This window comes from Ictalurus punctatus, chromosome 9 (assembly GCF_001660625.3).
Source record: "Ictalurus punctatus breed USDA103 chromosome 9, Coco_2.0, whole genome shotgun sequence".
Lineage (NCBI taxonomy): Eukaryota > Metazoa > Chordata > Actinopteri > Siluriformes > Ictaluridae > Ictalurus > Ictalurus punctatus.
The window spans coordinates 30883633-30901511 of record NC_030424.2 but is presented as its reverse complement, the minus strand read 5'-3'; the positions used below and the strand labels follow the sequence as shown (position 1 = coordinate 30901511).

Here is a 17879-nt window from a genome sequence, read left to right as displayed (position 1 = left end):
ACATTTCACCACACTGCTGTGCCTTTACAGAATGCTTTATTAGAAGAAGCTTAGTAAAATGATCCAGTAATAAATGGAGTTAATGGATTAAACGATCAGTCGCCGTGAGTTCACTCCTCCTCCTCCTCATATGTGGCCGCAGCCTCCTCTGGACCTGTGAATATATAAACAGAGAATTATATTTATAAAATAAAAATGATCTAGTTTTTACTCCACAGCGTTGTTGAGTTCTGGATTGTGATTGGTCAGAAGTTGAGAAGGTAGTTTTCTATATCAGCAGCTCTGACACTAGTGCAGCTGGAAATGACAGGCTTGTATTAATGTGCTCGTTCTAGTACGCTCTTGTTCCTATAGTAACGGCTGGTTCACCAGTAGGCTATGTTTATTTAACGTTTATGGAGAGAGTCTCCAGTGTCAGGGCTGAGTAACAGAAAATAACATCGGGGTGGCTTCATTGCACCACCAACGACGGTGATTATTTTACCGCGACAGCATGACAGAGCATTTTATTCCTTACGTACTTTTGTTTCATTTCACAACAACGGTATAACTTTCTATCATGGTTTATGATATTATAGCAATCAAACAACCCCTAAAAATCCCACTAAAATATGAACTGAAACTTTCTCCATCAAATCTGTATAAAGAAATGAAGAAAACACTTGTCCTGTCTTTTGAAAACAGACTTTCATTGTCCAGAAATGATGCCTCTTAAACAGAATGGGATTATTATTATTATTATTATTATTATTATTATTATTATTATTATTATTATTATTTTTAAAGGGGGGGGGTAGTAGCAATATTGCATGTGTTTATTGCACCAAATTCCTGCTACACAATGATATGCGTTTAGCACAAATGCTTACCGTTAAAATAGGCGATGCATTAAAAATACAAAGGTCACGTTAATAGAATCAAAGTTAACCTCTGACCTTTCAGGAGGATTGGTCCAAGTGTCACAACCTCAGCATAGTGGGTGGAGCTCAGGCTTCGTTTCCTGCGCGGAAGGCATCCTCGGCGACATCGTGAGTTGTAGTCATCGTCAGCGCAGATCAAGACGTCACATTTGAGGAAGACTCGGTTGTGTGCGCGCAGGAACATGAGTGCGAGGAACCGGAACCGAGCGTAATATTTCACTCCGTTCATGTAGATGCGGAGTGTGCTGTCTCTCGGACACCTTTAAACAAGAACGAACAGAATTGAGCAAAATAAGTGTGATAAATAATTGGCTTATAGTATCTGAAGTCTAAATCAGGTGTGTCCGATCTTCTCCACAAAGGGCCGGTGTGGGGGCAGGTTTTCATTCCAGCCAATCAGGAGCCACACCTGATTCCACCTGTTTGATCAGGTGATCTTGGCTTTCAATAGACTCAGGTGTGGCTTCTGCTTGGTCGGAATGAAAACCTGCACCCACACCGGTCCTTTCCGGATAAGATTGGACACCCCTGGTCAAATTTAAATTGGAAAATGTGTCTAGAAGTCTACGATACAGCATTGTTTACAACCTAAGACCCGGTTCAAGTTGTCAATAATCAATGCAGACTCCCCAGTGGAAACATGTGCAGCATTGTTCAACATACTCACCTGTGTATCTCATGCACATCTGGAGGATTAAAACTAACATCCACTAACTGGAACGTCAGAGCCAAAACATCAAAACAAAATGTTTTGCGATTTCATGCACATTTGAAAGACAATCACAAGCTCTGTCTCTCTTTAAAACGTTCTGCCGTCGTGATTGTCGCCATGACCTGCGTCTCAAATCGAAATATCTGACTGTACAGTACACTCAAAACTAGGTACTGGAAAATCCAGAAGACGTACGCAAAACAGACACTGGTGCAGGGTTGAAAACTTCATTAGAGGTTAAAACAGTAATTGTAAAAGGAAAACTGGTTAGTGTTGGTAATAATTGTCTAGAAAAGTACACAAGTATGGGGTTTGAGACACAGTGCTAAATTTGGTAATTCCGTTGTGGACGTAGCGTCCCTTGTCATTATACTGACCTCACTATTTATCTTGGTATTGCATTATGTGAGGGGTCGGGTTGATTTCTGAGGATGTGTACAAGCAACGATCCAAACCCAGTTTACACACACAACCATCTTTCATAGGCATATATATATAGGTAACAACAAGAATTGAGAAAAATTACTTCCTTTCTCTGGCGTTAAAGAACATGTCATACTTTCTGTCCATTAATAATTGCATTTGATGTTGTAGAATGTTCTGCGAAGCAAATAGTTCATTTTACTTACTGTATGTTATGGTAGCTACAGAATAAATATGCAGTCCCTTACCAGTCTCTCTTTTCAGAAGACTTTTTTGTGTCAGAATACTTCAATTTAAATGGAAATGAATGTTCCATTGGGCCTGAACCAAATCATATATCAGACCAGTAGTGAACTGAAGTCTATCAAATGTGACTTGCTTAATTATATGGCTTTTATATCATGTTATATAATATGTATCGAGATTTGTATCGTATCGTCTGAAAGAGTGAGATTCACACCCTTGATGGCAAGTTAACGGTAAATTGTATTTAGAAAAATAATTCCCCACCTTACACCCCATAAAAGTTTCCTTAGGTTCGAAACTTCTTGTTAATATAATTCCATTATCACACGAAAGCAGGTTTACAGGTTTGGAGGATGATGATGACTCTGTGTGTGTAAGTATGTGCGATGTACCCGTTGCGTATGAGGTCATGGGTCTGGGCGGTGAAGTTGTGGTTGGGCGAGGCCACACAGGAGTCGATGAACAGGTGGAGCCTGGGATCGGCTTCACTCAGCTGCACCTGCACGAACAGTTCCTGACCGAAGTTGACTAGGTAGGGGAATTCAGTGATGGGGTAGGAGAAGTTTCCGGAAGGGTAAAAGGCGATGGTCGGGTTAAACCAACCCGCTCTGCTGATGGTAGCCTTTACAATCTCCTTGGTTTCGTAGAACGTCTCAACAATAGCGTTGTGCCGGAACACGCAGCTCACCTCCAGCAGGAAGTGAGTACTGATCGAGTCCAATAAGAACTTGGTCACTTTTATGTTATTGGTGTAAATAATGTATCCGTTGTGGATCTGTGGAGGAGCAGTAAACACAGATACTGTATTACAACACTGCACTATTATAGCTAATTGGTGGATAGCATACAATATTAACAAAGAACTCCTAAGGGCAGAAGATATGTTCCTTCCTGCTTGTAGCACTAGATCTTACTGCAGCTTGGAAAGAGTCTACAATTATGTTGGTGTCTGCACAGAAGCCCGGTTTATGTGTGACATTGGTTACGTTGATTCGTGTTGATGACTGACTTTATTCGGACTCTGAGTCACGTTGTGACTTTTAAGTCATACATAAGATCTGGTATTCTTGGTCTCATGGCTGACAGGGACCCATCTTACTAGAGCATCCTTCTTCCAGCTCTGGAACATGTTGTCCCTACATGCTGCTGAGAAGGTGTAAGAGTTTCAGTGTGATCTTGTGATTGCATCAAACTAACAGACGGTGGAACTGGACTTAATGCCGCTCGAGCTGATGAAAAGATGCTTCAGTCCAAGGTCAGAACTGTGCGTAACCGAGACTCTGCATAACTTCAGTTTAGCGCTTACGTTTGTACATACGTCATGAGGTATTAGTAGCAATGTGAGCAATTTTGATATCAACTCCTCACTATGCATACATAACTCAACACTGGATATGGCCCTTTATGATTTGTACAAATGATGATCAGTTTAACAGCCAGTCGTTTTAAGGGACAAAGTGCCAAAAGGGAGGAGAAGCCTGTGAATTTGTGTATAAAAGGATATTTATGTTTAATATTACATAGCAAGTGTGGTTCTCTGGTGGACTAGTGGGTAGCATGCGGCGCTCTCCCCGCCGTGGCCCGTGGTTTGATTCCCGGTCATGGAACCAACCCCACTGGAACTTCCCAAACCCGGAAAATATGAAGGGTTGCGTCAGGAAGGGCGTCCGGTGTAAAACTTGTGCCGGAATCAAAATATGTGGTTGTGGCAACCTCAAATAGGAGCAGCCGAAGGATGTTCTACAGGTCAAAATCAACTCTCTCTAACGTTGTTTCTGTGAAGCATAGCCTTACCTTCCTCCAGGTGCCACAGCTGTTGAGTGGGAAGTTGAAGGTGATGTCGTAGTTGTTGGTTGAAGCTTTGCAGGAACGGTCACCCAAGTAAAGATCACGCCAGCTGTATCCCAGCGAGTCTATGTACGATTTACTGATGGCAATGTTCATCCGACCAGAAAGACAGTCCACTTGGCCTGCACAACAACATACAACTGTCTGCATCAAACATTTTAACCAGGGATGGACTAAGCTAAGACTGAGTATCAGGACCACTCTTGATTTTCCAATCCAGCGGCGTCACATCTGTGACATTTCCCATAACCTAACCACAGAAACTCACAGAGAATCGACTCAGTTACTAAGAGTGGGAATTATATGTTGTTATATGCAAAACGCACCTGCTGAAGTTTGGGGAGGTAATGTTGGTTCAGTTTCTGTTTAAATAAATATATAAATAAATAAACAAACAAATAATTGAATAAATAAATATATGACAGTAACACACAAACTAGCCTTAAACATGCTAACCCCAGGACTAGCATTACGGGTAACACACCTAATTCCCCTAATTTCTCCATCTGGGGATTAATAAAGTATTATCTTACCTTATCTTATCTTATTTTATAATACTAAACTTTTAAATCACATTACAGTAAAAAGTAAAGTATATTTTAATTACATCTCAGTATAGGTAAGATGTGCAGTAGTCAAATTACACTAAACCTGAATTGAAACAATAGATACACGTTAATGTGAATTAAATAAAATTGCAATTAAATTGAAGTAATGTCAACTACTAGACTAAATTTGATTCAGGAGCAAAAATCAAAGTCATTTACTCATTTATTTATGTTAACAATTCTAATTAGTGCATCAGCATTAAAACATCACCTGGTGTTGTTTCCAAGGATGCTTCCGTTGTCATGTTTAAACAGGTTACGGAGCTGAAGATTTTTTGTGCTATCTTGTCTGTACAAAGAGAATAATAAAATCTACAAAGAAAAACTTAAAGCAACAGTTGACAAATTTTACAGAGTTTTACAGTAAAACTGCATTTAAATGGGGGAAAGCAGATTTATTTACTAATGATACACTGATATTCTCAAAACACACCTGCTTCTTTTTGTGAAGGTTTTGTCGGGTGAGTATCTGTTTAATAAGGATAATAAAATAAACCTCGGGTCACCTACAAACGATCACCATGGCACACAAGCTAACCATGACTAGCATTACAGGTAGCATATTTTATGACAGTACATTTTTTTAAACAACATTACAATAAAATTTCATTTAAGATGTACAGTAAACTTTAATTAAATATCATTTAAAACAAACGAATTCTAATTCAACGACATCAACAACTAGAATTATACATATTTCACATTTGTGGAAACAGAGTCGTATATATCAACATTAAATTTCCACCTGGTGTTGTTTCTATTGCTTCTTTTCTTGCTGTGTCGGAATCTGTTTAAACACATGCAAATACTACATTTTAATGGTTACTTATCTTTTTAAAGACAATAATAAAATTCATTTCATATGGCAGTAAAATTACAAATCCGACATATAGAAAACAGGCTAAACACAAACTAGCCTTAAACATGCTAACCCCATGACGAACATTACAGGTAACGTACTGTATTTTATAATGTTAAACTCACATCACAGTAAAATTGATCTGAACATATACAGTGAATTTAATTACAGCGGTAATCATATTACCCTAAACCAAAGCAAAAACATCAAATACATTTTAATATAAATTAAATCGCAATTAAACTTCCCATCTTGCATCAGTACACACTTCAAATATGTCACTAATATGAACAATACGAACACACACGTTCACACCTGCCTCAGGGTCGCTTTAGGCTTTAAACATGCAAAGCTTCTCCTTAGACACTGTGTTTATGTTTGGAAGATGCCTTTTCCCTGATGTAGATCAGATTGAGTGTAGATTAGATAGAGTCTCAGCATGCAGTGCAGGGCCAAGGCTGCGGCTGATCAGTCCGACAGTGGCCCTGTGAGATTTGAACTCGCAACCTTCTGCTAAAACTCAGACCACATCTAATGCGTCTGTACAGGAAAGTCTGGTTGAATTCCAGCAAGTGCAGGGGTCCGAGCGTTTTTCGGGTCTGTATTTATTTGATGTGATATTTCAGAGAAACACCGTTCAGAGGCACACAATGAACGTTTCTGTAATTATGAGTACCTAAAATAATGGATATAGTAGATATGTACACATCGTGATATACAGACGTCCCGTACCGTACAACAGGAGTCTGCAATCTTACCCGGAAAGGGCCGTTGTGGCTGTGTGGCTACAGGCTTTCATTACAACCAAGCAGGAGCCACACCTGATTTCACTTGTTTAAGGAGAATAATAAAATCAAACTGCTTTCTGAGTAACACACAAACAAAAAATCGCAGCAAAAGTCGAAAAAAAAAAGATAGGTTTAGAGTCTGTATACTGTATACTAATGGACAATAGGGTGAAGGGTTATTATTGCCTAAGTATTCTGACTTCTTCAGCCCTAATTTCACTAAAAAGGGTACAACTGATTTGTTCTAGAGGTCAGAGCCATGCCAGTGGACCTTTATAAAAATTAAATATTCTTTGTGTTGATCCACTGCTTCACTCGCCTGACTCTTCCCATCATCTGGTACTGCAGACTGATGGGTTATATGCAGGGCAGGGATTCAGTCTGTCCCAGGTGGTGGAAAGTGAGGACCACCCAGTGCTGTACAGCGATCTGATGTTCTTCTTGATCAGCAAGAGGGAGGGGTGTCTAGCAGTGTGTAGCAGATGGGGGTATTTAGTGGGAGTTTGCAAAGGGAAGGTTGTGTACTGGGACGATGTTTGTGAGTACAGGCTCACATCATGTCATGTCATACTTACTACAATCACGATAGCTCTATCTTATCCATCATTTTTTTGTGGGGGCAGAGATTTTGAATGGGGTAGAAACTAAAAATAAGCATTAAAATGTCTGTATCCTTTTGGACAAGGTGTTAGATAGTGATAGATAGTCTTCATACATCTGTTTGAGATACTAAGTAACGCCGTTTTGAAATGTTTTACGCATCCAGGTTCCATTATATATTATCAACATAAGCCTTGTAGCTTCGAGTAAAAGTGTACACACACACACACACACACACACACACACACACACACACACACACACACACACACACAAAATTAAACTGAACTGAAACATACGTATAAACATCCATTCTGCCCGAAAGCCTTCGTCACTTCCGTCATCGTCACTGGAGAAAACAACGGTCATGTATCTGCTACTGGAATTGAATGAACTTCTAAGACTTCCAGTCACTAAACCCAGACGTGGCGAGTCCTTAGTCTGACCATCGTGTACATAGATAAAGTCAAAGCTGGACTCCAATCTGGCGCACAAAGGTAAATGAAAAGCTTCAGTTTATGACAATGCAATAATGTAGCTAGGATTATAGTGAACAGGCAAGCAACTGAATAAGGACTGGTGTGCACCGTCAGCGGGAAAAATACAGAAAGTAATTTGTTACCTGACAGTTATGATGTTTAGCAAAATGATCTGGCCCTCAGGACTCAGGATCCTCCATGTACACTCGGCATTATTGGGGTAATTACGGGGATAATTGGGGCTGAAAAATTCACCTTGTGATTGAATCAGATTTCCACCACACACAGTTCCATCTGGAAAAATATCACAGTTGTCAGTTCGTGTGTCAATAATGTATTTTCACATTGTATTAAATATTTCACCTACACAGTATTATCACGTAAAATTAAAGAGTGTGTTGTATATTTAGCCCACTTGTAAAGGTCCAGCCTTCAACAAACCCCCCACAGTCTCATAACTGGAGACAACTACAGTGTGATCATTCCTCTTCAAGCCGAACATCTCATTCCTAACCTATTGTCTTCATGTCGTATTGGAGTAATTATATCAGTTATTTGGCTGGAGTTGTAGAAGTCACTGGAAAAGGTTGAGGTTGTGTTTTTAACTGTTCAGTTTTGCGCGGAGATGTGGGACCAGAAGGTTTGAGGTTTTGAGGGTTTCCATATGTACCTATGGCATTAAATTGCACACACATAGCCATAACATTGCTGATAAAAAAATAATAAAATCAGGGCATTTCTTTATGCAAATACATGTGGATGTGAACGAGTACAGTGTGCCTGACCTCACTAATACTCTTGTAACTGAAAGGACAATTCCCCATAGCCATGTTCCAAAACCTAGGGGAAAGCCTTCCCAGAAGAATGAAGGTTATTATAACAGCAAAGGAGGGCTAAATCTGGAATGGGATGGAGTGTTCAACAAGCACATATGTTAGCATGTCCACACCTTTTGGAGATATAGTATGTGTGTGCTTATCCATTTTCTTGTACACGCTGAATCATCAGTAGGCTTCTGTCACAAGTTCACAGGCATGCAAAATGGCAGGTTTAACCGTATAGTACTCAGAGCTCCGTTATTGACTGAAAGATGAGTGTACACTATGTGCCTTTGACGTCAAAACTCTCTGTAACAGCAAGGCCCATGCCTCTTTTGGCCATTTCAGAGAAGTAGCTACAGTTTCAAACTGAGAGAAATACTTCTCATCATCTTTATCTGCAACTGGATACACTAACTCTGCATTATTACAGACGTCAACACATGGGATGGGAATGGCAGGAGATACAGGAGGATCAGGTTGAGGAATTCACTTAAACTCTATCTCCATCTTTACAGCACATTGACACACTGTGGACCAATTTTTTGAAAATTCCAGTCAGCCTACAACTCATGTCGTTTCACTGGGGGAGGAAACCAGAGTACCTGGAGGAAGCCCCCGAAGTACGGGAAGAACTTGCACACATAGGGCTGAGACGGGATTTGAACCCCCAACCCCAGAGGTGTGAGGCAGTTGTGCTAATCACTAAGCTACAGTGCCCCCCATTCTAATATCCATAATGTTAAATTTCTTCCCATGTTTTCACATTCATCCTGGCGTTCTTGCGTCAGTGTCTTCAACTCTAACTGCTGTTCTAGGCATTTTATCTCAAGCTCATTTTCTCATATTTTCTCATTAAGAGCCTTTCATTAAGATCCATGCTTTGAAATCTGAGCTTCTCTGCTTCAAACTCCACCAACACCTCTACCTTTTCAATCAATCCTCTGTCTACCAGGGCCATTCTAATAGTGACTTACAGAGACTCTTTTAGAATGGCATCACGGCTGGTTAGCAATAAAGTAACGCTCAGCGATTTATTTTCATGAGTTGTTCATACACGTTGGTCTCACACGTCCAGGGTTCGATTCCCGCCGCAGCCCTGTGTGTGTGTACAGTTTGTATGTTCTCCCCGTGCTGTGGCGGTTTCCTCTGGGGTGCTCTGGTTTCCTCCCCCAGTCCAAAAATATGCATGTCCAAAGTGTCTGTAATGTGTGAATGTGTATGCGAGTGTGTCCTGCGCTGGACTGGCACCCCGTCAAATGTATGTAAAGTACGCAGTTGCTTTTTTTTTAACCTATCGTTGCTGTAGTTTGGTACTGAAATGAGACCTAAAATGAGTCCAAGCAAATAAAGTACAAATACAAAGATAAATCAGAGTAATCCATGTAAACTCTGGTTGATATTTAATATGATGACACAGCACGGTTGAATGCTTGATTTTGCTTGGTCATGCCAAGTCTAATAAACTGTGCTGCACGGGGACTAAAACACCCGAAGACATGCTCTTATAGGAAAATAATAGTGTTTTAAAAACACTATTTAGTGTTTATAGTGTTTTTAAAAAGTGTTTTATTCCATACTTAGCAGAGGAAATGTGCCTGATGATGATGGTGTTGTTGTTTCAGGGACAGCTGTGGAACAGCAATCTATTAGGAGACAAACATTATTAAGTTTTTTTTTTTTTTTTGGTATTTTATATATGAATATATATATATATATATATATATATATATATATATATATATATATATATATATATATATATATATATATATATATATATATATATATATAGGTTTGTGTTATTCTGCTGCACTTTATCTTAAGGGGTTATATCTACAAATATGTGTTTGTGATCATTTTTAATCTTTCACCATTATAATCATAGCAGCAGTTTCTGTTGTCCTGACAGTCGCTGGTGCAGGAACACACACTCAGACTTTTATTATAGTTATACCTGCAGGATGGGGAATCTGAAAAGGAACAAAAAAATGATTCAAACCAATGTTTCATCAGCCGTAAAGCATGCGTTATCACAAACTGTAAAGCGATGGCCAAAAATAATTATTCTTTACAATGACGTTTACAATTTGCGTCTGGTCTGATGTTCACTTCTTTCATCATGTACTGGATATTTGAGGATCCTAAAAAGAGTGTGAGCGTTACATGGAAGAGAGCAAGCTTTAAGGCTGCCAGGTTTATTTCCGTGTAATCAAAAGTTGTTGAAGACACTGGTAAAAATGAATAAATAAATAATAAAAACAACTTTAAAAACTATTTAGTGTTGCTTGGAGATGGGCTGGTGGTCACTATATTTAAAAAGAGGACCTCCCACTAGCCTCCAACTTATCGTATACATATTAAAGGATGAGATAAATAAATATAAATAAATGACGGAAATTAATCTAAAGAGTAAACTAAAATAAATAGCATTGTATATTCAGATCATCTGTGAAGTTCCAGTGTGTGATGAACCCCCTGCAGTTAACAGGGCATTTGTGTAATAACTTTAAATCACATTACGTTGAAATGAAGTCGATCATTTTATCATCATATTATTTTTCTGCCGCTTTTCTCGTTTTCTCTCTCTTCCTTTTTCTTTCCTTCTCCCTGTCTTAGAAGTGGCTGAAATATATACAAAGTGCTAATGATTTAATGATAATTAACATTAACGTATGACCTTAATTCTCATCAATTCGTTAACATTTAATATTAGGACACACGTTCTTGTTTGTATCCAATCCTCATTTTGTCTATCCTGAAAAATAAATAAGCTTTATATTACCGAGACAATAAACGGAGCAAATAATAGATTTAATACGATTAAACAGGGTTTAGATTCCTGCCACAGTTGTGCCTATGAAGATCAGATGATGTTGTGTGGTTTAGTCAATGCCTCATCCATGTTACTGTCCTTCTGTAATGAGGACTTATCTTATTACAGTTCCCAGCAGTCCACTCTCCCTTAATAAATACGGAGCATATCATTTTGTTTTTCTCTATGCCTTTTCGTTCTTTTTGTATCTCTCTCTTAGGAATTTCTTAAAAAAAAAAAAAAAAAACATAAAAAACCCCAGTGTTTACATTTTATAAAGCCCTTAAATATCCCAAGGATTGGAAAACTGTTAAGTGTATAGTCTCCACCTTATCTTGTTTCTGATCCTTCTTTCGTTAAAAAAACAAACAAACAAAAAACCCTTTATATTACAGCACCATTACACAGGACAAATTCATACATTAAATAGGATTAAACAGGGTTAAGAGGTGGTCATTGAATGGAAATTCAATTCATGTCACAGCTTTCATGCTTCATTAATGACATGCTCTTGGCCTTAAGCTGACTTCCATAATACAGCTGGAATAGGATAATAGCTCACGATGGTGTGGTGTGATAAAGGACGTCCTATAATAGCATGCCCTATAGTGTATTATTTCTCTTGTATCACAAGAATTTGCCCATAATTATTACTTTTCTTCTTTGTCAAAAAGCAACCCATCGTGTTTTTTTTTTTTTTTTAATCCGTTCACACGTTGCGGAACAAGTTAGTTCCTGTTCTCACATCCTTTATAGCAGCTATAAGCAGTTATTTCCTCACCAGCCTCTCTTTTATTCTCTCCTGAAGATATGATGACAACAACAACAACAACAACAACAACAACAAACAGTTGTTCCATATCAACACTACACTACAGTGTGAGGTGCTGTTATAGGCATTTAATCAACGCTTTCTGACCAATCAAAATCCAGAAATCATATATTTATTTGATATATTGCATAATAAACCACACTAAGCGTAACATACGAGTTAGGCTGTTTCAGTTTGAGCTCAGTTAGAAGAAATTCATCTTATAGCTGTTTACATGTTTGTTATTATGGGGATTTCACGGGATTGTAAAAGCCCCGCATGCAGATACTCTCACTCTGATTTACTTTATTAGTACGAGACATAAAACACACACGACTCACTACATAAATAAATAAATTCATTAATAATTAGATAAATAAATAAATAAATAAATAAATAATAATAAAAAAAAAATAGAACCAAAACATACCTATGAAATGCCATTCTGCACGAAAGCCTTGCTGTGTCCACCCTGAATCACTGCTGAAAACAACCGTCATGTCTCTGCTGCTGGAGGTAAATGAATTTCCCTGATTTCCTGTCACAACACCCAGCTGTGGATCCTGATCACTCAGACCATTGTACACGTGGATTAAGTCCCAGCCCGTTTCCAATCTAAAGAGAAACAGTTAAATAATGCAGTATAACTTGCACTATAGGAAAGTGACTAACCTCAAACTAGCACTAGGATAACAACATGTATATATGTAGGGAAGTGGGAGCTCAGCAGTTAAGACGTTGGACCGTGGATCGGAAGGTTGTGAGTTCAAATCCTAGCACTGCCAAGCTGCCACTGTTGAGCCCTTGAGCAAAGCCCTTAACCCTCAACCCTTAGAAGTTTCATAAAAATGAGATAATTGTAAGTTGCTTTGGATAATGGTGATGTACATGTAATGTAATATAATATGGAGAGTAATTTCTTACTGAACAGACTTGAAGCTTAGAGAAACCACCTGCCGCCTGGGACTCTGCAGCCTCCATGTACAGTATGCATTATCAGGGTAATTATTGGGAAAATTGGGGCTGAAAAATTCCCCTTCTGACTGAGTCAGATTTCCACCACATGGCGCTCCACCTGAAAAACACCACAATGAACTGTTGTACAGTGTCCATATTTTTGGTTCTATTTCCAATGGCTCTGAGAATCACCCGTCTCTTTCTCGACTAGTACACATTGGACCCCGTGTGCATTTTGGAACGATCTGTGAAACAGCTTTTTTTCTGCGGGCCTCGAAATCTGGGATTAGACGGGACGTCTGGTTGAAAAACGTAGAGTAGACGTGTGTTTCCTGTGTGCTCTCTTAAAATGTTACAATTCTGTCTGAAATATATCATTTAGTCCGTATGTTAACAAACAATCTGGTCAAAACAACATTACAGGATGTCCAGAAGATGTGAATAAAATGTCTGATGATAAAACTGGTGAGTATTTAGGATCAGGGGTTCAGCACCACCAGCAATGGAGGATTTACTAGTGCTGGAAAAGCTCCACAGTGCCATTTCTGAGGACCTTGCAGAACTAAACCAGTGTCACATCTCAGGATGAATGCATCATATTGTTTGAGACATCTACCTATATATCATGTTTACAATTATAAAATTGCTGATACTCTCACTCCATGCAATTATTATTTTTTTTAAATACAGTTAGAATAATTTTTAACTGAAACGTACCTATGAAAGCCCATTCTGCCCGAAAGCCTTGTTGACTCCAGCTGTTATCACTGGAGAAAATGACGGTCATGTATCTGCTGCTGGAGTTAAATGAATTCCCCTGATTTCCAGGCACTTGACCCAGAAGTGGAGCTTGATCAGTTGGACCATCATAAACTCGTACATAATCACAGCAGAACTCCAAACTGAAGAGAAAGTAAAAAAATAAAATAAACATTTTAGCTCCGTAATACAACCGGCATTACAGTAAAAGAAATATTAAAATAGTAAAAAAAAAATATTGTTGCATTTTCAAGGTCTAAATTAAGGCAGGTATAATTTATTAGCAGTTAAAAATGAATAAAAGTAATGTCTTACTCAACAAAAGTGAAGGTTAACGAAACCGTCTGCCAAAAAAAACTCGTCAGATGCCATGTACAGTGTGCATTACTGGGATACGTGTGAGGATAATGAGGACTGAAAAATTCCCCTTGTGGCTGAGTCAGATCACCACCACACGGAGCTCCTGTAAAAATATCACAGTGTTAACAACACTGCACACGGCAGCTTGTAACAATATTGTATATTACAAAAAATAACCCCGAAACAACAACATTTTGTCACGACAGATGAACCCACATTAATCTTTCACACTTTACATTGTGTTGGCATCAGTACTGAAGATCCGATCTGAACGTCCAACATATTGTAAGACACAATTCAGAGTAACCATAACTATATGACCAAGAGTTTGTGGACACCTGACCATCACGTGGATATGCGGTTCTTCTCCAAACTGAAGCTACAATGTTAGAAACACACAATCGTATAGAAAGTCTTAGTAGCGTTACAATTCCCCTTCACTGGAACTACAAGACCCAAACTTGTTCCAGCATGACGACGTCCCTGTGCACAAAAAGTGCGAGCTCTGTGAAGACATGGTGTGTGAAGGTTGCAAGAAGGTAGAACAAACTCGAGTGTCCTGCACAGAGACCTGACCTCAACCCCACGGACTCATCACCTTGGGGATGAACTGGAGTCTCCTCACATCAACATCAGCGCCTGACCTCAACCTCATTAACGCTCTTGTAGCTGAATGAACACAAATCCCCACAGCCACATCCCCAAATCCCCACGACCACGCCCCAAAATCCAGTGGAAATTCTTCTCAGAAGAGAGACTGGAGCTCATTATAACAGCAAACAAATTAATGAGTGAACTATAAATTTTTCCAAATCAAATACAGTGCTTGGTGCTGTGCTGCCGCTGCCATTTGATTGGCTGTTAACTCTTCATTAATTCTGTTTTATAAAACAAATATTTTTGAAAAAAGCACACATCATGTCCACTTTAATTGACGCAGCATCTGTCATGGTTAAGTATTTTATATTCAATATTAAGATTAAGATCGTGTTTCTGATCCATCTCTTGTGCCAGAAACTGTTAAAAACAAACAATCAATCAATAAACTTTATTACATTTATTACCGCAATACTATACAAAATAAAAAGGGGGAGGGGCACGAGGGGGGCATTTTACATCATGGTTCTTTAAACTGATATTATTCAACACGTGAACATGAACTACCGTGAACTTTAGCACTGATACATCAGTTATATTTAAACAAACTACTAACTGATATGTGATACTTCATTAACTTTACCTACAGTTTATTAATCCTGACGTACCGATTCATTTCTACTCTATTACGTTACTTAAGCGAACCTTAATTTAAAGCACTGCTTGAGAAATGAATAACAATTTAATTCGTATCATTCCTGTTACATGTTATTCTGTAATGTACACGTCTTAGTGAATTATCATATCATTACAACCACAAATGACTTTATTATATAGCAAGTCGTATTCTAGCCTTCTAGTTTGGTTATAATGAGTCATCACAGCAAATCACGTAAAGTATACTGCTTTGCGAATCGCAGAAACAACTTACGTGCTGCAAATCCACAGAAGCAGCCAAAAAGTATCAAAAAAATTGCTTGAGACTTCATCTTGTACCATCTGCTGAATTTTTATTTACACGTCACTTTTTTCTAAAGCTGATCTCTAGGACACTGACCCTAACTAAACTAATCTAGTGTGTGGGTGGGTGTGTGTGTGTGTGTGTGTGTGTGTGTGTGTGTGTCACATGTTTAATCTCAAACATATAAACTCTTCGACATGCTTTTACAATCCAACAGCAAGAGATATTAAGATAAAATGCATATTAAATGTTGAATTTTGAATGTAGTTAACATTTCTGATGTGTGTGGTTTTTTTTAATTTTATTTTATTTTTTTTACTTTGCTCTGCTGTACCAGATTACGTGGTTTTGATTTGACTCATCAGTCCATGAATCCCATGAAAAGCTAAACAAATAAACGAAATGACAAACACGATGTCCAGATCTTTTTACTCTTTTGCACTTGTGAGTCTGTTAAAGGACGATGTTGTGTAATTCTCAGAGCGTCTCGGAGCATGCTGCCAGCTCAAACAAACTGTTTACAAACAGCTTACAAACCGTCCATGTGTCTGTATCCACCACTGTTCTGTTATTGATTTATATCCTGACAGTTCTCACCTAGATTCAGGTACTTCCTGATTCATTTAATTCTTGTATAAATTAAGCTCTGACGTTTCAGTGTCTCATTCTTGGTCTTATCATGAATTCTGCTTCGTTAAATCTAAGCCTGTTTCCTAGTCTGTGTTCCGTGCTTCCTGGTTCTGATTATGATTATATATTATCTTTGTGTGTTGCTGCCTGTCTGTGTATCGACCCGTGCTTTAAACTGTGCCGAGAATTTCTGGTTTGCCCCTAAAATACACAACACTGATCTTACGCATTTTCTTATACTACCATTACATGACAAAAATGAGTCAGGAAGCAGATTATCAGGGCTAAAATCATGGAGGATTTTAAGGAGTCTCCAGTGTCAGAGGCTGCATTCAGACCATGTTGGAATTACCATAAATACTAAATGACAACCCAGACGTTCTACTCCGAGCTGTTCGGAACGATGCGTTTCTAAAAATACCAAAAAAAAAATCCAACTCTGTGCTCACTATGTCTTTTCTTTATTTTTACATTTAATCTTGCATTATTAAGACGTTAATAATAGTCAATAATACAAATCATTACACAGAAATATTACGAGACAACTACTTAAAGGTACACTATGAAACTTTTTTTTTTCCTTCAAAATAAACAAAATTTAAATAATGAGTAAGTACATCATAAATCTTCCAAACCGTGTTTAATTCTTACTCTGATTCACTAGGGCCAGCCTATTAGAAGTATTTCTATTTTAGACCAGTTGGGACGGATTTCGCGGGAAATTGCGTACACATGTCATCCGGACAGTGCGTGTCTCGTCATGTCCATAAACAGAGTAAAGTAGTTCCGGCTACTTTATCTCGCGTAAGGTGCGGGAGTAGTGTAGGTTAGCTCAGTGCTTTTCAAAGTGGGGGCCTCCAGGGGGCGCCCGGAGGGCCTCAACAATTTGGTGTGAAAAATAAATAAATACATGATTTTTTTTTTCAGACAACCATACACATACACACACACACACACACACACACACACACACACACACACACAATCAATTCTTAATGTAATGTAATGGTAATGTAAAGATGTAAGATGTAATTATTAATTTTAAAAAGGGGGGATATATTCATGTCTGTATTTTTAATGTGTTTTAAAGAAATCTTGCAAAAGGGGGGCCTCGGTCAAATGTTTATGCCATTTGGGGGGCCTTGCCCTGGAAAAGTTTGGGAACCCCTGGGGTAGCTGTCACAAGGAGCGAGACCACGGACAATGCAAAACGGTAAACCTCTGGGAATCACCGGTTGTAAAAACCAAGAACCGGAGACGGCTTTTTTCTTACTCGACAGGTAAGATATTTTATTGAAACGATAGTTAGCCATGTAGCACTCTAACTCTATTGTAAAGGTTTGAAAATTGTTATTGCACAGTGCTGGATTTTATTTACTGTGCAAATTATAAACCTAACAGGTAGCTACATTAACAACGTTTTCAGCTGTCTAATTATTCAGCTTGCGACCCTTTCCATCTAAACTGCTTTTATCTCTTGAGCCTACTAGTGAATGTTGTATGAGCAGTAGTTTTGTTTTTTTTAGTTATGAGAAAGAACAATTCACTTCCGAGTCTCATGGATTTGTCATCTCAAGGAGATTTTCCTCAACACTGTTCCCTCTGGCTTGGTCATTAGTGATTCTGATTTCTGTAAAGCTCCTTTGTGACTGTATATATAAAGATTTTTAAAAAACTTTTTTCAACAA

At 38.4% G+C, this 17879-nt stretch overlaps 1 protein-coding gene across 3 annotated transcripts; it reads right to left on the bottom strand.

The window, feature by feature from the left end:
- Window positions 1-19: 19 nt before the first annotated feature.
- On the bottom strand, window positions 20-15690 carry LOC124626097 (deleted in malignant brain tumors 1 protein). 3 transcript variants are annotated; one of them, XM_047157885.2, is made up of 17 exons: window positions 15532-15690; window positions 13959-14106; window positions 13602-13786; window positions 12852-13002; window positions 12358-12542; window positions 10176-10274; window positions 9882-9947; window positions 7627-7777; window positions 7304-7488; window positions 5503-5544; window positions 5191-5226; window positions 4969-5046; window positions 4476-4511; window positions 4096-4271; window positions 2694-3076; window positions 936-1180; window positions 20-154 (listed from the first exon to the last, which is right to left on the bottom strand). In XM_047157885.2, exons 1-17 carry the CDS (start codon window positions 15587-15589, stop codon window positions 111-113), a joined length of 2268 nt encoding a protein of 755 aa, XP_047013841.1. In that variant the 5' UTR covers window positions 15590-15690; the 3' UTR covers window positions 20-110. The 3 variants fall into 3 exon arrangements, with proteins under 3 accessions (XP_047013841.1, XP_047013842.1, XP_047013843.1); XM_047157886.2 differs by lacking the exon at window positions 9882-9947; XM_047157887.2 differs by lacking the exons at window positions 9882-9947; window positions 10176-10274.
- Between the last annotated feature and the right edge of the window lie 2189 nt (window positions 15691-17879).